The 21051-nt window shown below is 39.2% G+C and overlaps 1 protein-coding gene across 2 annotated transcripts in view; it reads right to left on the bottom strand.

The window, feature by feature from the left end:
• Window positions 1–19348, bottom strand: part of CNOT10 (CCR4-NOT transcription complex subunit 10) — a 32186-nt gene extending 12838 nt beyond the window's left edge. Inside the window, exons 1-12 of one of the 2 annotated variants that reach the window (XM_014884065.2) lie at window positions 19119–19348; window positions 13432–13523; window positions 10618–10779; window positions 9951–10101; window positions 8829–8974; window positions 7897–7983; window positions 7128–7211; window positions 6260–6377; window positions 5253–5402; window positions 3466–3668; window positions 801–922; window positions 47–223 (exon numbers count right to left, since the gene is read on the bottom strand). In XM_014884065.2, coding sequence (XP_014739551.1) covers window positions 47–223; window positions 801–922; window positions 3466–3668; window positions 5253–5402; window positions 6260–6377; window positions 7128–7211; window positions 7897–7983; window positions 8829–8974; window positions 9951–10101; window positions 10618–10779; window positions 13432–13523; window positions 19119–19140 — 1514 coding nt within the window. In that variant the 5' untranslated portion in view covers window positions 19141–19348. The remainder of the gene's footprint in view (window positions 1–46; window positions 224–800; window positions 923–3465; window positions 3669–5252; window positions 5403–6259; window positions 6378–7127; window positions 7212–7896; window positions 7984–8828; window positions 8975–9950; window positions 10102–10617; window positions 10780–13431; window positions 13524–19118) is intronic. The other variant, XM_088164581.1, reaches the window with a different exon arrangement.
• Between the last annotated feature and the right edge of the window lie 1703 nt (window positions 19349–21051).

Raw genomic sequence — 21051 nt, 5'->3', positions numbered from 1 at the left:
GAGTTACTCTGGACAAAAAGAAAGGTTTATATTCAATTTTGTTTACCTGCATGCTTCACTGCTTTCAGTGTTTTCTGTATTTCCACCCAGCTGATTACTAGTTTTGGATCCATTTTCCTGCTTGGGCTCCTGTTGATCTTCTGGCAGGAGGAGCAAGGCATTTCTTAGACAAATCGCTGCAAACTCCATGCTAGCTACAGGTATTGCTGAGGACTGCCCATCACTTAAAGAGATAGAGAAGTTGACAAATAAGTAGACATCCTACTAAATTAAGAATAAAAGCAGAGCTCCAGAAAAACCTGAATGCAGAGAAAGCTTCACCCTAAAAATATTAATTTAATTTATGAGGACGTTATATCTTGTTATTTTTACATATTGAAAATACATCACAATACCCAAATAGATTCAACCACATAATTTCTTGATTTCACTTACTGAACTTTTGTGGCAGAGCAACTAGATTCTTCCTGCATTTTTCTAATGTGGATTACTGAAAATGTATATCTTTTAAGTGAGAAAAAGAGATTTAGCTATCTGAAAATAAAAAATTCAGATTAATAAATTTTAAGCTTTAATGCTCATCTTACTTACAATAAACACACAGTTAAGCCCTCTGCTGGCTGTCACAGAGGAGGCACAACATTATGTTTAAGACTCACCAAGCATTTTAGTGTGCCTCTCTCTTCACACCATGAATGAACAGTTATTCCACAACAGTTTTAAAATCTCTGATAAACAGATAGATATCATTAGCAAAGCTATAAAAAACCAAATAAATAACCCATGGAAAATATACTCACTTATAAACAACATTCTGTATGGACTGGGATGCTAGGACTATCTTACGGTGATAGCCTTGACCTACTATTGATTGCACAATTCCCTTTTTACTGGGTAGACCTTTAGTCTCTTGTTCTGATGTCTAAAAGGAAAAAGGAAAAAAAAATCTTAAATATCAAGGCTATTGAATGAGTGAATATGAATAAGTGAAGGTTGAAAGAAGACCTTGAACCCTGCTAAAATATAAGAATAATGGATAAAGTTTTAAATTTAAAGTACAATGAAGGATCAGGCACCTTCTATTGTCTTTGTGTTGCAGAGGGGTTTTACTGCACACAGTATAAGCACAGATTAGTTCTGACAGCTTGTCTGATAGCCTACTGACCTAGTTTCTCCTCTGTTTTGAAAGCAAAAGAACAATGAACCAAGTCATATTAAAAGAACTGACAGGATATGTAAAAAGAAATAATTTGATCTGCCAAATAACATTCAGACTTGGCACTGTAATGCTTGCCATCTCCTCTCCCTGCTTACACAGCACTCAAAATGCTCTTTGGAAAAGCTGCTCCAAAACTGTTCCATGGGGAGCATAAAGCTGAACAACATATGCAAAGGTACATTACATTAAATTGTTTAATAGATTGTTGAGTATGCAGCACCCTAATTGTCAGTCCCAAGAATTATCTCTACACCATGTTTACTGGGGTTTATTTGGCTGTTTTACCATGAGCCATCTTAACTTCACTGGTAAATTTAGTGAGTGATGAAGAGTTGCAGTTTTGAGAAAAAACTTATCCTAAATCTGTACTTTCAACAGTTATCAAGTTTCAAAAAAATTACCAGAATCTATTGTAAAAATATTGACATAGTAGCATTTACTGCCAAATAAAAGAATGCATACACTGAGTTCGGATATGAAGCTTATAATTCAAAAAAGGTGTTTGAAATGCAAGTATTTAAAAGAGAATTTTCTTCCATTTATATTTTATAAACTAAAATATGAAAGTGGGTGAATATCAGCTTCAGTGAAATTGCTTTTCTGCATGGTGTTCAGAGCATAAATATGAATCCATGCTTAGATATAAAGGAGTATTACTGCAGATTGAGTTACAAGGTCAAATTAAACATATTATTGACTTCAGGGCCTTGTCATGTTGCAAATCTAACAATTTAAAGACACTTTCTCCTTGCCTTTAATATTAATAGCATCCAAAGTAATTTTTTTTTTCTTTTAAGATTACACATTTAGGGAACAATAAGCTGGTTTTTTGACATGAACTCAAGCTCTCTGGTACACCACACATCATCATAACTGTACAGGAAAAAAACCTTAGGAACCTGGCATAATCTACTAGTTTGGCTGGTCTGCAGTAAATAGGGAAGTGCCCCAAAGGATTGGTATTTCCCTTTTCCATACTGCTAAACACTGTCCTTGTAAATTGAATCCTAGCTTTGGATTTTTGCCACAAAACCTAAGCTAATCCACTCTCACACTCAGTTTTTCACTAGAGATGATCAGATGTGTCTTCTTTATCTGTGTGACTTGTACCCAGTAGGATTGATACAGAAAACTGCAAAATGAGTATGAAGAAAGCTGTTCTTCCTGCATTTGCTCTGCTTTATAAAACTCAGGCAATCTGACAAGTAGCACATACAGAATCACAGTCAGTTCAGTTTTGACCCAACAGTCTTGAATCTTCAGTGCTCTGCCTCTGAAATTGGTATACAAGCAAACCTCTGCTATAAAGTTGCATCTTTCTTAAGTTCTCTGAAATAAAAATACCAAAATATTGAATACTATTCAAATTCCCAAGGGAAAAGTTATTAATTTTGTATTTCGATAGTGTGCAGTAAATAAATGCACAGAGACAGAAAAAACCAAAGAGGAAAAACAGAATTCAGGGGTGGGGGGAAAATAAGAGTGAATATAGCTATTTGTTCAATTCATCCCACACATCCCGTGTAAAAACTGAAATGGCCATACTGTGAGAATAACTGCATAGGCTCATGCAATTACAGATTACATCATCACTCCCCCACACTTAAGGGGTGAATTACAGTTTTACAGAGAATCAAGTACAGTGCTTCTTAATTTCTCAGATGTACTATTTAGGTGCAGTTTTTTCTTCTAAGAGCAAACAACCCTGTCCTCGGCCCTCTGAATTTTACCATATGGGTTTATCCTAAACATACATGGATCAACAGGTCGAAAACAAGATGGCCTAGAGGATATGCAATATGCCTGCCATCAGCAGCTTTCCACCAACTTTTCCAGGAGAAGAAGGTGAAGACTCAGCAATTAGAGATTCAGTTTCCCAGCAGTTGTGATCCCAACAACTTCAGAATGAAGAAGGCTGACCTCTGCTTCCTCAGCTCTGTCACTTTCATGCTACCCACACTACAAAGTCTCACCCCTCTTAATCTCTAGTGGACAATGAGTGAGCAAACAATGAAACTTCAGATGAGCTTTGGCTGCATGAAGAGAAAAAGACCACATGCCAAAAGTTCCCTTCACCTGTTGTAGCTCCAGACTAAACACATAAAAATACATATACCCAAGAAATCTGGATTTACAGAGGTGTTACAGCATCAGGCCTTCAAAATACACAGCTTAACTCTAGGTATTAGTTCCACCTTTCTGTAACCACATGCCATTCTTTAGAAGAATTTTCCAAAGCTACTTACCCCTTTATTAGCAGCAATGCAGCATTCTGCTATTCTCAGCCACAGACGAGGGTTTGAGTGATAAACCTGGACTGCCTCAATCAGGCATTCAAAGGCAGCTAAGGGCCTCCCAATATGCAAGAGCTGAATTCCACAGTTATAGAGCAACTCATACCGTTTGTTAGTCAGTAGTGTACACATGGGTCTCCCTGAAAATTTTTTACCTGCAGAAAAGAATTACATCATATTGGGTGTGCAGCTCAAGAGAGCACAAAACTCCAAGAGGAAGAGGTAAGCTGTGAGAAACACCTCAAAGCTACCAAAACCCCCTCTCATTGCTTAAATCCACTAACCTCTCTCTGTAAATTTCTTTCATACCAAAACTGAATTCAAAGACAAGTTAATTGTATGCTTAATAGAGATTGAAATACACTCAATGGTAACCTCATATGCTCCTTATCACACAAGCTAAGTGTAATGCAATAATACTGAATCCCAGATTTGTGAGAATACACATCTAGACACAGTACAGAGAATACAGATTCCAGAAGAAAACCACTTTGCTGTTAACAAGCATAAAATGCTTTCTGTCTTCACATTAATACCTAAGGCTGCACTTAGGTCCAGGGGAGAAATAGGAAAAACAATTAAATGGCTCATAGTGAGTATCTTTTAAAGAAAACAAGAAATGAAAACAATTATAACTTCATCATGAAATGATGAAAACTGAGTGATGAGGCCCTCTATAGTCAGACAGGAGAGGTCTCACATTCAGAAGCCCTGGTCCCGCTCCCTGGGACAATACAGAAGGGCATAAACAATCCAGGAGATTCATGGAATGTGTTTATGATAACTTCCTTCTCCAAATGCTGAAGGAGCCAATGAGGACAGGTCCTATACTGCTCTCACCAACAAGGAGGGACTGGTTGGGACTGTGAAATAGTGGAGTTAAGGATCCTTAGGACAGCAAGAAGTATGCACAGCAAGCTCACTACACTGGACTTGATGCGAGTAGACTTTGGCATCTTCAGGGGTCTGACTGGTACAATACCACAGGATAAAGCCCTGAATGGAAGAGGATCCCAAGAAAGCTGAATAATATTCAAAGATCCCCTCTCTCAAGCTCAGGAGTGATGCATCTCAACAAAGAAGTCAGGCAAAAATGCAGGGAGGCCTCCTGAACAAACTCAAATACAAAACATAAAGCCTACAAAGGGTGGAAGCAAGGACCAGTAACCTGCAAGGAATACAGAGAAACTGAGCAACCAGCGATCAGGTTGGAAAGCTCAAGCCCTGACAGGATTAAATCTGACCAAGGACATCAAGGGTGACAATATAGGTATGTTGGTGATAAAAGGAAGACTAGGCAAAGTACAAGCCCTGTCCACAAGGAAACAGAAGACCTGTTTACCCAGAATCTGGAGATCCTTCATGCCCTGATGATTCTACACACGGTCAGCAGGACTATAAATAACCTATGCAAAATAGGCCACAAAACCTTTTCTTTTTGGTCATACCTCCCTAACTGATGGACAAAGTCTATAAAAGAGAGAGAAGCAATTGTCCCAGCACCATGGTACATCAAGAAAAACAAAAAGATAAAGAACATATTTCATCATCATCATGTATTTCTGGCAACAGTAACTATATTCTTACATCAGGTTATCATCAAAATTCTCACCCCTCTTACCCTGCCCTCCACAAAGAGATGGGAGGGATATTTTGCTGATAATTACTCACACCTTCTGTTCTCTATTTCCTAGATTTGCCAACCCCTCTTCCACCATTTGTTTTAATCTCTTGCTTACCTGGATCTGAGCTGCCTGTTCCCAGCTGTGCACATGCATTATCATTTTCTTGCAAGGCTTTTTTAAAGTAAAAAATTCCTAAATTGTGCTTTCCCATTGCAAAGTGGATGCAGCCAAGATTGTTCCAGAACATACACCTTAAGCATTCACCTGACAGAACAACAAAAGATCAATTTCAGGAAGTGAAAGTTGTTGCTAAGCCCATGAAATGCTCCAGCCACTTTCTCATGGGTCAGCATATTACAGCAGTCTATTAAACATGTTTTTATGTTTATGGATGATGATGTTATAGCCAATATGACATACATATATATTTATGCCAACCAAACCATACAAGAAAGAAATGCACTCTTCTTCCTAAATATATGTTTAGATAACACTGTGGGAGGTTCTTTTTAAAGAATAAAAGACAAAAAAATTAAACTCTTCACTTATCTACTGGTGACTAAAGTTTTACAAGATTAACATGGACAATAAAGACAAGAAAAAAAACCCCACCCTGAAAATCCAAATAATCAGACCATTAACAAATTAAACAAACATTATTTTAGTCACAGGCTAGGAAGACTACTAAGTGAACATTATACTTTGCGAAAAAAGCTAATGCAAAAAAGTTATGTGACAGTAAAGTTTTCAAAAAAATTTTAAATCATAAAGAGAACTTTAAGCATAAAAACTGGCAGAGGTGCCTCAATTCTAGATCTAGTAAGTTGCCTTTTGTTTAATTTATTAAGAGACTCAATTATGAGCCTTGCAAATATAACACAGCTTCATAAATCCATTTTCATGGACAATCATAGCCTTCTGTAGAAGAACATTCAATGACAATCACCATGGTGTTATGTGAAAGAGTACAAGAAGAAAGATGAAACACACCCAGCATATAAACTCATGACTTTCAGGGCTGACACTGTTAAGTAATCATTAATCCTTAAAATTGCTATCAACAAGTAGTCCTATTATACTAGACACTGAAGTATGTGCAGAATGAAGGGTTTTTCTTTCACCTGTTTTCATGAAGCCTGGATGTTCAGCAATGTTGGCACTGTTTAAAAGTTTGACAGCTTTACGGTAATTGCCTCTCAAATACTCAAAATTGCTCTTAAGAAAGAGAGAAGGAGCTGACTGTGAAGGAGAAAACAATAGTTAGTTATCTCTTGGTTGATGAGTTCTACTGCTAGTGTTATATCATTTCACAAACTTGCCTCTGCTGCTATTTAAAAAGAAATGGGTTTAGGCCATAATGCTTTCAAGAATTCTGTTGTGAATTTTAGAGAACCCTGTCATGGAAATGGCTAAGGGCAGAGGATCTCTAACCTGCCTTTTAATACCTTCCTCCCCACCCTTCCCCTCCCTGCAGAGGTTCTCGTGGGCTGTAATCTTCCTGATCTGCCAACAGAGACCTCACGACCCAGAAGGTTTTCTATTAAACTTGCTTTCCAGCAAGAAATAAGCCTCCAAAAATGTCAACAAAAAGAAAAAAAACAAACAAAAAAATGCCCACATATGCCAGAATTGATCTTCTATGAACTGGTTTAAACTACCAATTACATCAAAGTTTGTAATATGCATAACATCTATAGTAAACAAAAACTTATTTCAATTATAAAGAATTCTGAACCTGTTTATTATATAGTGTTTCACTGTTATTTTGGCACCACAAAGCATATTTTTAGCAACTGAAAACAGCACAAATAAGAAAATTCTACATTAATTACATTTGCAAAGAGATTACAAACCCAGCTGACGACATAAAGAATTACTTCAAACATCCACCCTCAGTAAGATTTTTTTTTGTAGAGAACATTAACAAATTCGGTTTTAAGATAGAGAAGACATCTAGATTTGTAAAACAACAGTCTTAAGAATACTTACATTCCCAGCTGTATTCATAACAGACTTGATCTCCCTTTTGCATGCTTTTAATGACTTCATCTGGATATAGGCTCTCACCTTATACTGTTAAAAATTATATTTGTTAAATAATATACAATAATTTCTGCAAGTTTACAAGATAAACGGTATCTAGAAATTTACTGCAGAATATTTTGTATACATCTTTAAAATAGGCAGCAAAAAGCTATTCAAAAAGTCTTCACAAAAAAGAAATTCTAGTCGGACTTTAAACACCACATTTAGAGGGTTTGTATGTACAATAAGATGAACATTTTGTTCAATAGCCAACAGCTGCTATATATTCAAACACAGATACGAGCAAATAAAATGACAAACTAATTAAAATAATCTAACATCTTAATCCCAGACATTTACCTAGTAAACTGAAAACACCAGTAAGTGAATGTTAATAGAGAAGCATTCTGATTCTTCACATATTTTTCAACAGAACAGAAGAGTGAAATAAAACCTCAGCTGATTTAGACTGTTGAAGGTTGAACAGACAAGTTCAATGAAGCAAACTGCCATTTAAAGAAATTATTATAACACACAGAGACTGAAATGGTGGTGGTAGGCAGGATGTTAAGTCAGTTTTTCCTGTATATATCTTACAAAAATGAAGACTTGGATAAATTCATAGTTTTGTTTTACAGCCAGGAGAGAGAAAGCATCATAATTTGGGCTATACTAATTTTGAAGGAGATGACACTCAAATTTAGAGAACCCTTGAAGTAATGCAGACCCTTACCTGATGTATCTTAGATTTAGCAACTTCGATTAAAGCTCCACTTTCAGCTTTTTGATTAGAGGAATCTTTATTGGTATTATTACCTGACTGTTAAACAAAAAAAGAAAGCATTACTGTTAGTCACCTTTTAAATTCAGTTGACAGATTCAACTCACATGAAGAAAAATAAGTATTTAATAGTATTAGTAATAATATAGTTTTGAGTATTTAATATCAAAATATACATATACAAACTAACTTGAGTTTAACAATCAAAATCCATGAACAACACCATGAAGAGCTGAATTTTGTACTAACATTAGTGTTACATTATGTTGCCCTGAAGTTAAGAAGAATTCTTTTACCTAGAAGGACTACATGCACATTCTAGAGTGTCTCTTTAATACTTCCTTCAGTAGAATTACTATATACTTAAAGAATATTTTATCTTCGGTGTGACATTCCATCAACAGGAAAACACTGAAATGCCCTCCCTTCATTCCCAAGCCACCACTAATTCTACTGTTTTTTCCAAAAAGCACACAAAAGATTTCATTTGAAAGTATGCCTCATACTTCAGACACTATGTAAAAAAGATACTTAATTTCCCATTCTATGCTCTGCAACTGCAGTTCCTCTGACACTGACTTCCCTTTCAAACTTAGGGTCTCATATGGTCATAATCAAACACAAACAATATTTGACCCTGGAGACAAGTCTCTGACTGAAGAAAGACATCTTAGCTCCCTGGAATAAGAGAAAAGGGTGAAAGGGAATAAACAGCTGCTTTACACAATTAACTCAGTTACTAACATATTTAAGCTGCTGTCTAAAGCTACAGGTGATCTAACATAGATTCATTATTCAGAAGTCTTTTAAGATACTAATTTTAGATTGAGCTAAAGCATACTTCTGATAAAGATTTAATGGCATTTGTATGATTTTAAGCTTACCTCATTTTTTCCATTCTTGCTATTATTGTTGCCTTGTGAAATCATTTTTTCCAGAACAGCAAGGAGATGCAAGGCTTTCTCAGCTTGATAAGTTAACAGGTATAAGTCTACAAGCAAGAAGCACACAGCCTGGGCAAACTTCTCTTCTGTGGAAAGCAAAGAAGAAAAGATTGTTTTACAGCTCTAATACCAATCCCTCCAAACACAGGTGGAAAAAAAATTACTATAAGGCACAATCTATGCAACGTTTTGAGAAAAATCAATATATTACATAAGAAAAAATAATGTGGTCATATCCAATCCACAGCTAAGTACATAATTATAAGAAAGCTCATTCATTCAAATGGCATCAGCATAAAAGTACAGTAAAGACAGCTTAACAAGTACTTCATAGGTTCTGAGAACTGATCTAAGCAGATCAGCACCAAAGAAGCAGCATCTAAACAGAGCCATATGCAGATGTAGAATCCCACAGAACTCTAAAAGGTAGTGTACAAACAGCTGAATTCACAGAGTAAGTCCCAATTATGCATATTGAAAACTGAGAGGAATTGGAGCAGAAACACTGTAGCATTTACTTAATTTACTGAGACTCACACACATACATCCTTCAGCCTTCTCACTTCTAACATTCAATAAGGACTATGAAATTATTTTATAGAAGTATGGCAATTCCACTACACAAAATATCACAGCTCATAAAAGTTGCAGACTTTGTATTCAGATATAAGCACATACAATTATGTATTACCTAATAAAGGTATTTAAAAATGAGTGCCCTGAAAAACAGACACCCACCTGTGAAGTTGCACGGTGACTCAAAACATTAGATTTTAAATAATTTCATTAGCTTGTACATATTATTTATATAAATACCTTCTCAAGTTGAAAAAAATCCATTTCAGTTTCATAGCACTTGTCTGCTAAAGCTCTCTGAAGCACCTTCTCCCAAATTCATTTGTTGTCCTTGATGTAAGTAAAACATATTCTTCATTCCAAACCCTACCTAATTTCTTAAAACTGTATTAGACAAATCAAAAACCACTTGTCTGATAGTGAAAATGACTGAATAATCTTTCTGTAGTTCTTGAATGAACAAGATTCTTCTTTCTGCCTACATACCAAAAGGCTCTATGAACTGGTACAGCTTCTCCCCAACGGATATAGCTTCAGTATACTGACGCAGATGGTACAGGATAACAGCTTGATTGTAGTACAGCATACTGTTCTCAACATCATCCAAACCATCCATTTCTTCAACAACAGAGTGAACCTGAAAAAATCCCACTCATTTCATTAAATTTTCAGTACCTATGATTTTAAAGTACTACGTATTTAAAAAACCAAAACACCTCCAAAGCTATAAATTTTTCTTAAGGTAAATTATAACTTACTGATCTAATAAACTTCACTGTTGTTGCACATTAACACAGCAAAAAAAACCCCAAACCAAACATACAATGAAATAGAAAGTTGTCAATTGAGTAGTAAAGTATTATTTTCACTTTTCTATTATTTCACAAACTATTCCATGTTAAGGAACTTTCTACTGAAAGAATATAGCAGGTCTTTCTATTGTTATCATCTCAGACCAATTTCAACAATAGTTAAAAATACAACTAGAAAAACTGTCCTACAAGATTAAACTGACTCAGATGTTTAAAAGTAATGGTAATTCCTTATTTTATTAAATCTACAGGACAAGAAGTTTTACTCCTACTTCACTGAAAGATACCACCACCATTAACAGTACTCAAAATCAGGTACCGTGTCAATATGGTTGCATTACCTGGTTTTTCAGCTGGTTAAGGGTTTGTCTCAAATTGTCTGTGGTAGTCTGATTACTTTTACAGAACTCTGCAACAGCAGTATTCAAAGTTATTTTGTAGTCATCTTTGTTTATGTCTTGAAGGGTATTTAGGTGTTGTAAACAAGCATCATAGTTTCCAGCCTGTAAATTGCACACATACCAGAAGCATGCATTAGAAGATACAGTCTTTTCTTTACCAATACAAATGAACTAAATGTCTATACACATACTTCATTATTTATGCAGATTAACATGGATGAGAAGCAAGTCTAAATGTTGAAGCCATATCCAAACTTAAAAAATAATTTGGTGGAGTAAGGACAAATTAAGTACTGGATTATTATAACAGATGCTCCCATGAAATGTGTCATTCTCATTTCTCTTATTATATTAAATTTCAAGACACTGTTTCCTCAGTTTTCATAATCTTTCCCCATTTCATGAACACTGAGCAGTTGCTTACACAAGTTCCAGCCCAAAATTTTATGTTCAGTCTTTGGTTCATCTGAATATATAGTGATTTACAATTTGAACTATGAAATTTAGCCCAAGAGAGATTGGAAAAAAGAAAGCGTCACTTTCCCAGAACAGAATTTAAAAACATTTTTACAAGCTTTAGCTGTTGGATTCGATTACCTAGGCATGCCTAAAGAGAAGCTAGGAGTCAAGCATGACACTCCACTGATGTGTGATTTAATGGAAAAATCCTTTTCTTTGACCACAGGAATAAACAAGGACTTCAGATTCATGCACCTCTGCCTGCTTTCAGTTTTGGTCTTTGTTGATACAGGAGGACTTTAGTGGCATCAAGGAATGAAAGAAAACTCCTCACTCTTTCAACTACATTAAGCCTAGATGATGCTTCACTTTTAACTGCTCAATTCCTACACAGGAACAATCACATCCACCTCTTCCATATCAGAGTTTCCTCCAATGTGGTCAGACAGATCAGCAGATGCATTTCCATCTCTGTCAATGGTTCACACCCAAAAGCTAAGCTCTTGAGCACCACCCTACACTTACTTCTCCTTTTCAAGTGCTGTTCCACAGAGCTTCTCCCAGACTCCTGAGTAACTTCATATTAAGGGCAGAATACAACAGAGAAGAGCTCTGGTGTCCCTCTGCTCTTCCCAGGAAAGTTGCCATTCTGCAGCTCCTTGCCATGGAACCATTCCAGTTCCTTCAATCTCCCAGACAAGCACAGTTATACAACACAGAGAGATGTAGCAGGACATTGACACATTTTTACAACTGTAAGCACCAACAGCATGGATTGCCTTGTGATCATGTGCACGAACACAGGAACTTGTAACTCAACTGCTGGCATGTTCTTTAGTTGAGACAGTTCAACATCCAGTAATTCTCTTCCTGTGCTCACACTTGGAGCTTCTCTTCAGTAGGAGCTTTCAGATCACAGCAACAAGGCCTTTAACCATGGCTGGACTACAAACCTTGAACCTTTAAATGCTCAGCTTATTTTGTGATGTTTTTCATCAGCTAACAGTCCTTTATGCCACTCTACTCGATAGGATCTAGAATGTAATAGCAAATTTTATAGGAATTCTGTCAAGACAAACTGGACGTGTATAAGATAAAGCAGCATGCGAGGCAGTCCACAATGCTGTCTGGAGCTAATCAATAGCAAGAAATTGACAAACAAGGCATCAAATTCATTCTGCTCACATCTGTTGCCACCTTACTTCATGAATTCAGGGAATTCTTAAAGCCAGAAAAAACCTGATGAGACAAACCAGGTATACTGGACCAGGATAAAATTAAAGATGAAATCATTAGCAGATCAAAAGTATTTTAGGCATTTCGATGTGTGGGTAAGGTGGAAACGAAATTAATCTCTCATGTGTCTTTGGTTCTCAGGTTCAAATAACACTGATTAAAATGCTACTGAAAATGAGTAATTGAGCTAGACAGCGCTCAAGAAGACATCAGTGAACAACCCAGTGTTAAGAACCAATTACATGCACTTCATGTAACAAAATGAGTGAAACATAGAAGTACTGAGTGAAACATCGAAGCAAGAATCTCAAAAGACAACATTTAAATTCTTCCCTAACCTATTTCACAAATTTAAAACTGAATTTAAAGCAAGGCATTTTGGAGACAAAGATACAACTAAAAGGAAAAGCAATTATACTTCCTGCCACACTACATAGTGTAGGAGACAAAATTAGGAGACAATACAAAGAAAGAAATAAACTAAAAGAACTGGTACCTGAACTTTAACACAGAATAAAAAAAAATCTTCCAAGAAATATAAACAAGTAGTAGATATGGCCTGTAGGTGTTACACATTCAAAAATATGTTTTAAAGCAAAGTGACAGGGCATTATACAACACTTTTTGTGAAAGAATATAGCATGATGCTAAAAGACAAAATTGTTTGTTTCATTGCTGTTTTTTAAATATATGAGGTTCCTTTAAACACCATTTTTAGCTTGATATGATTAATTATTTTGAGAGATCATGCATTTCCAATGCTCATGTAGAAGAGAAGTCTGCTTCTTCTAATTAACTCATCATACAGCTTTTAAGGTTACTAAGTGTTGAGAATCAAGATATTAAAAAAGCTCTTGTTCAAGTATCCTGTTCATCTTCTCACATCACAGCAGATGGAAAATGCAAATGCATGTGCTGTCTTTACAACACAACTAGCGCTACTTTTGAACGTCCTCTTTATGCATTTGCAACCGTATTTAGAAAACAGGAAAAACAACTACACATGCCCATTTAGCAGTAATGTGGTAACTTAGAAGTCTCAGTTTGACTTTGTCTTACCTGAAAAGCTTGTAATGCGCTGCTCGACAATTCCTTTTCCTGATCAGTAATCCCAGAAGTACCTGCTCCTTCATGTTTTTCAGTACCTTGATCTGTAAAGTGGACAGAAGATTACACCAAAGCTTGCACTTGTGACGACAGCTGTGCAGCTTAAAAACTTTGTTTCTTCCAGTTCTCAAGGTCCTCCTGCCATACAAGTAATTTTCCAGATAACTGTAGCAGTGTCCCTACTACACTACCTATATCCCAAGTTACATCTCCTACCACTATATATCAAGTTATTATATACTCCTAGTGAATTCCTCTCCATAGTGTAAATTATGGTGCTCAATGAATAATCAAAGTCCTGCAAGTTGACTGACAACTCATACCTTTTAGATTTCTCTTTAAAGCTGCAACCATGCACTAGGATTGTCTTATTTTCCTCAAAAGTCAGCAGTGAAGGCCATGCATCATGAAATATGAACCACAGGGGGTTAGATGAAAACCCACACAAAACCCTGTATAGTGCTTCCTAAACAGCAAGCAAGGGATACTTTAGGGTGCAAGAAAAACAAGAGTAAACACTGGAACTTCCCCACAACTCCCTACTTTGGAAGAATATCTCCCCAAATAAGAGGCTGCACTTGAACCATTGTTTTTAATGATCATTGACAGATCTAATATATTTTTTAGAAAACCTCGCTACTTTTGTATTCTTCAATATACTCCATCAAATGTTGTCTGGTGATTATATTGCAAGGCACAAGCACATGCTGCCTATTCACTTTTTCAGCCTCACTCCAAATCTTACAGATCTTCCTTTGAATCACCTCTCTTCCAACATGAGCAGGAGCAGTTTGTTCTCCATCTTCCTCATATTTTTTTCCCAGAATCTTCTCCAGATTCTTCTCTTCTACTATACTCTTTTCCAGACTAAGACAAGAACAACATGTAGCAACTATGACGTTGGCTCCTTTATGCATTTATATAGCAATGTAATAAGGCTTTAATTACCTTCAATTTTTTCACATAGAATTCCTAATAATTTAAGTTTCAGTCACCATTGAGCAAATTTTTCAGAAAGAAGGCTACTAAATCCTTTTGTCATCATGTAACTAAGAATTCAGTGAAGTTGCATCAAAAAGCAAGTACAAACATTCCATGTCAAAGAAGCTGAAAAAAAACCCCACTAGGCCCTTCCTTATGGTGAACACAAACTACTAAGAAAAAATAAAACAACCACACAACCACCACACTGGAGAGAGTATTTCTAGTAGCATTCATTAATGTGCTAGAATATACAAAAGTCATTTCATGTTTTTGAAACAAAGACTTTATAAACCAGCAATGGTATCTGCTTCTGCAGAAAATTATTTCTTGAATTTCACAGTGGAAGATCTGCTCTAATACACATTTCAGATTATGTGGGCTTTGTAAACTCAATGTCTGCTTTCCTCTTCCCTATAATTCAGAGATATAATGCAAACTCCACTAATTTTGTTTTCACTTTGAACAAATTAAAACATTTAGCTATGAGCTCCTGGCAAAATCCATTCCCTATAATCACCAATATATCTCGATCTTCTACTACTGACCACGAAAATTTACAAATATAGGGCAAATGACAGTTGTAAGGGGCAGCCAAACCTTAGAAGATTCATCAAATAATATCCTCAGTAAGAACAAAATATATTTAGTAATCTATTAAGTTTGTGCCTGTTGCTGGGAAATAGTGAGATTCCTTCCACCTGCAATAACACTATTGCCCCCAGCATTAGAGCAAGAATTGTAAATATTTGGTTGGGATTTTCATCCTGCATTAAGATGTCGACAAAGTAGAGATATTAAAATCTCAACAAATCTTACACCATCAAGAGTATCTGTCATTTGGACAAAATTCAGGGTTCAGCAATTTCAGTACTCTGGTGGAATGGATCCTCAAGGGCCTACACCTGCTATGCATTGATCTACACCACTTGCACTGCCTTCTCCTTCAAAGGAAAGGGCAAAAGAGAAATTTAAACCATAAAAAAAGCTCAGAACATTTCTGATGTGTCAAAAGATTTCCACAGTAAAAGAGGAAAGGAACAGGAAGTACCTCTGCTTCAACCTAAATATAGCATAGATCTGATTCCAGTTCTAAACCTTGTGATTATACAGATGAACTGAAAGCTCTCACCCTCCAAGGATCTCTAGAACAGAAGGAAATAAGGAAATGCATCTTCCCTCAAACTTTCACACTAACAGTGGCATTGCATCTGCTTTACTTGCTCAGCATGCCTGTCAGATTGTGCTAGTAAAGGTAACCACAGTGCAGAACCTTGAGAGACTCTAAAGCTTTTGAAGTTGGTAACAATTTGATCAGATTGCTCACATACGGGTTTATCCAGCAGAGAGCCATCAACTTCCACACACATTACTGGTTACTGCCTTTGTATGCAGGTTTGTAAGACCAGCATCTCAAAGAAGTCTGAATTCTGAAGTAAAATGTCTTCAATGAAGTGACAGATAAACCAAGAGATATTGGTCTAAGGGCTGCAATAAAAACTGCATTTACACAGCTGGGTTGATGTAATTCCAAAGGAAAAATCAGGACAGGTCTTCAAATTTCACTGTTTCTCTAAGCTTGTTGGTACATTAAACAAACTAATCCAAAACATAAAATTAAGCTGGGGACTACTTTAAGCAAAACCAGAGCTGTCTCTGTAATTCAATCAGCTGCACCTACTGCCACTCAGTAAACAAAGCAGTTTGTGAAACCTGAACTGGAAGCTTATCAAGAAAAAAACTAACATCCAGCTGATGTAGTTCACAGCATAGCTCCTTCCTTTGAAAAAAGCACAACAAACCACTTTGGGTACTCTCTACCCTTTTTGTCCAAACATACCTGAAACTTGCTAAAGACCTAAAAGCCACTCCAGTCTAATGTGATACTGCCATTCTTGTTTAGACTGGGATCTACTGCTTCAGCTGATCTTTACTATCAGAGATCCCTCCAAGAGGAGTTACCTGAAAGCTGCCACAAGAGACTGAACAGAACTCACCAATTCCACTGAAGTGGCAGGGGTGGTGGGGAGGGAGTGCTCCTGTTCTCTTGGCTGCAAAGGGTTATCCCAGTGCTTGCAAATAAAACTGTTACTTCCCTGTTCCTTGAAGCATTTGTAAGTGAAAAAGTTAGGAAACTTGTTCCCTGGCAAAAGAAACAGCATGCCTTGCTCACTTGGGTCCCTGTGACCTTTGGCATTCTTGCAGAAGCACGTGGTGTGGGTAACACATGGCACACTAGTCATCTCCAACATGTTCCCATCTGTACAGCAGCCACAATTATCAGCTGAACTATCCAGAGCAGTGCAGATTCTCCACTTCACAAGTGAGAGAATTTGATTTATTTCTGTAATTTGTATTTAAATATGGACCTGTTTAACTTTTCATTTGTCGAACCTTCATGAGTACAGACCAACTCTAAAACTAAAACTAGTGTAGGATCACGATGAGAGGCAAAAGGGGCAACCTGGAAAAGGATGTAAAAATCAAATGCTCAGATTCTGATCTGGAGGAAACTGCTGCACTGAGTTGGATGTTAAAGAATCAAGGAATTATCTTCCTAATATCGATCCTGGGGCTGAGCAGCAGCAACACGGAGGCTGGTTTGCTTTGTACAAGCAGGAAGCTGCTCCTGCTGAAGAAGGTACATCATGGTGGACAACAGAACTTCAAGAAAACTAACTCTATGAGAGGAGAACAAGGAAAAGTTTGAGACTGCCAGCTGAAAAGGAAGATTGCTGTCCTCATAAGCTTGCTGCCAGAATGCCATAAAAGCAACGAGAAGTCACATCTCCCACATACACACCTGAGAGGGACTGCAGTCATTATCCTGCTCATACCTGCTCTCCGTTTCTCCAAGGACTGCTGCTGTTCCTTAGCTCTCTTGTTCCTATGCCCTGCAAATTACATCTTGCATGAACTGTGCTGTTGAACACGAGAGAATCTCTGGAAATATTTTTAATTTCCAAACTCTACAGGCAGAGGGATAATCTCTTTCATGAAAGGAGAGCAATCTATCACACAACTCTTTCTCCAAAAGAATTTTGAAGTGTATGAAGCCCAGCCAGTGTCCAGCCATCAGAAGATAACACCAAGATTTACGTTTTATGATTTACGTTTGCTTGTGGCACCAAGATTTACGTTTTAATTTTTGTATGAATTATGAAGTATGAAGCCCTTCACTACCAGTATAGGTACAATAGGCTTCTTTGGTGCTGTGCAATAAAATGCAAACATTTCACAGTGGAAAGCTACCTGTAGCTCGCTGCTATGAACAAGTGCAGTGTGTAGAACATCTTGCCATAGCTCACATCTTTGATTCATTTGGCACGTACTTTTAAGAAAGTAAAACTAAAAAGTTCCTTCAACACTTCAAAGAACATCAACAAAAAAGTATTAAATACTTGATGCCAATTTTTTCTTGTAGTTTAGCAGTCACAGTTCTTATAAATAAACACATGACAGTTTAGTAAACATCACTCAGTGCAGTATACTTATTTACCCCATAATTTTTTTTCAAATACTGACACATTTAATATTTAGCATCCTGAGAAAAAAATGCTTAAGGTGATTTTAAATAATGCTCCCCCCACATGAAAACAACTAGGAAAAAAAGGTAACAACTGACCAGAAACAAGACCTGAAGGAACGGCATGAAGCTGTGTCAGGGAGGTTTAGGTTGGATATTAGGAAAAAGTTCTTCATTCCGAGGGTGTTTGAGCACTAGAATGGGTTCTCCACTTGGCACGAGGCCAAACAGAGTTAAAAAAGTGTTTGGAAAACAATCACAGGCACATGATGTGATTCTTAGAGATGTCCTGTGCAGGGCCAGGAACTAGAATTCATTAATCTTTATCGGTCCCTTCCAACTCAGGATATCCTACACTTCCATTAAGTAGACTTATACAGTTCTATAAGTAAGGCTTTCCTCCATATCGCCCTCTTCTCCATGGCCCAGGAACTGACATCTGACAGAATGGCCTTTCCGGCAATGAAGACTTCTTGCATGATGGGGAGTTGTACAGGAGATGGACGAGCAGCAGTTTATCAGTGCTACACAGCAACTGCATTTGAGATTTACTCTGTCTGTTTACCAGAACATGGCTTATTTTTAAGTCTCGGCGATTTCTCTCTGCAGTGTCTTTTCAGGGCTGAGTTCAGTGAGGACGCACTCATGCCCTGAAACCAAAGCAGCATCCCTGAAGGAATCAGACTGAACTCCAGCGATTAAGCAGCACTACCAAGAGTTATAACCTCCCTCGTACCTTCTGCATGCCCCAGTTTAACAAATTAACCCAGAAGCTCGACTTCTTTAGGGGTTATTAAGCTCTGGGAGACACACACACACAAATAAACACACACAAACCCCCCCGCCAATACGTCCATAAGGGCCCTTCCCACCGAGCCCTTCCCGGCCAGGAGGGGGCAACAGCTCCGCGCCGCTTGCCGAGGGCACGGAGGGCCCCGCCGGTGACCTGCAGGTGTCACAGGGCCCCTCACGGCGGCCCCGCGCCCGCCGGACAGCAGGGCACTACCTCCTCTCCGGAAGGACACGGCACACAGCCGCACAGCCGGCCGCTTCTCCCGCCGCTCACCGCCACCCGCGGGGGCGCGCGTCCCTCCGCGCACGGCGGGGCCGCGGCCGCTTCCCCCGCACTCACCCGCAGCCTTGTCCGCCGCCATCTCCGTGTCGGCCGCAGCTCCGTGCGGGACCTCGCAGCCCGAGTGCGCCGGTAGTTGCCGAGAGTCCCCCGCGTGCTGCGCCACAGGCGCTACCTGACCGCCGCCACCAACCGGACGCTGCCCCCCAGGCACTACTTTGCCGCCGCCGCCGCCGCTGCCGCTGCCCTGCGCGCGCCGGGCCCGCCCCGCCGGTTGCGCCGCCCGCCCCGATTCGCCCGCCGCTTCCGGGTTCCCGGCGCGCCCGCGACGTCCGGTCGTTGCCGGGGCACCGCGGATGTGACGCCAGGACGCGGCGGGGGCGGAGGGAGAGGTGAGCGAGGCGGCGCCGCCATGTTGGCGTGTGAGGGCAGGAGGTGCGGCAGTGCCCGGTCCTCCCGCAGCACGGACTTCGCTGGCACTTGCCGGCGACTGCGTCGAACGCGTTTTGTCCTTTCTGCCCCGTCAGACGTGCCGGCCCTCATCAATGTATGTAAATAGCTAAAGGTGGGGTGCTAAGAGGATGGAGTCAGGCTCTGCTCGGTTGTTCCAAGCAATGGACTTCCATGGGAAGTTTCTCTTGAACATGAACTTCTTTACTGTGTGGGTGACCGAGCACTGGAACAAATTTTCCAGAGAGGTGGAGGAGTCTCCGTCACTGGGGATATTCAAGAACTCCCTGGACACAATCCTGTGCAATGTCTCTAGGATGGTCTTGCTTGAGCAGAGAGGTTGGACCAGCTGACCCACTGTGGTACCTTCCAACCCGACCCGTTCTGTGACCCCTCCAGAGCAATAGCGGTGACCTGGAGGCTTCCATTCAATATATCCTGTAGTTGATGTGGATTAGCAGGCAGACTTTCTAAAGTGTTCTTAAGGTGCTTCTCCACATACTAATTAGTGGCAATAAGTGCCCAGTTCAGGTTCAGTGCCTGCATCTGCGTTCCTTCCTAAGTGGCTGTTTGGACACCGGACACCTGAAGCCTGGGCAGGGGGGACAAAACCCTGATCAGACTGAAGACCCCAATTAGCCTTTGTAATGGAAGTTATTAGATTTCTCATTAAAGTAACAGGCATGGGATAAATGGCATCGGCATAGTCGTGAATATTAAAGATATTTGAGTGTTTGTGTCTGGTTCCAGGCCACTCAGTTCCGGAAGGATGTAAAGGTGCTAGAGTGGGTCCAGTGAAGGTCAGTGAAGCTGGCAAAGGGTCTAGAGGATAACGAGGAGCAGCCAAGGGAGCCAGGGTTGATGGAGAAAAGGAGGCTCAGGGTGATGTTATCACTCTCTACAATTGCCTGAAAGCAGAGTGTAGTGAAGTGGATCAGGCTCTTCTCCTGGGCAATCTGTGACAGGACTAGCCTCAAGCTGTGCCAGGGGAGGTGGGGCATTAGGAGAAATTTCTTCATGGAAAGAGCAATTAAACATTAGAATGGATTGCTCAGAGAGGTGATGGAGTTGCTGTCCCTGGAAGTGTTTAAGGAAAGGCTGGACATGGAACTTAGTGCCATGGTCTGGTTAACATGGTGGTGTTCAGTCATAGGCTGGACTTCATGATCTCAGAGGGCTTTTCCAAGCTAGTGGATTCTGTGATTACTTGGATCTGCTATACCTAGTATTTAAGTATGCATCTTTGCTTCGATGTGTCTTGGTAGGCACAACAGCCACTTCTTGTTCTGCCCCTTGGGCGTGGACTCTGCAGATGAGTGCAGAGGAGCCAGGTAGGGGGTTCTCTTTTGAACACTCATAGTTACAGTTACAACAGGAAGTGGAATGAGATTAGAAGGCACCCCAAAGGTGTCCCCTTCAAGCACCAAAAGGCTCCCTGTGTCTCTATCCCTTGGAGTCAATCTCCAGAGACATGGGGACAGTTACCCTTAATGGCCATTACTGACGTGCACTGTGTGCTTCTTCTGTGTCTTCTGTTTTTTCT

The sequence above is a fragment of the Sturnus vulgaris genome, chromosome 1 (assembly GCF_052056855.1).
Source record: "Sturnus vulgaris isolate bStuVul1 chromosome 1, bStuVul1.hap1, whole genome shotgun sequence".
NCBI lineage: Eukaryota > Metazoa > Chordata > Aves > Passeriformes > Sturnidae > Sturnus > Sturnus vulgaris.
This window is presented reverse-complemented; position numbering and strand designations above follow the sequence as displayed.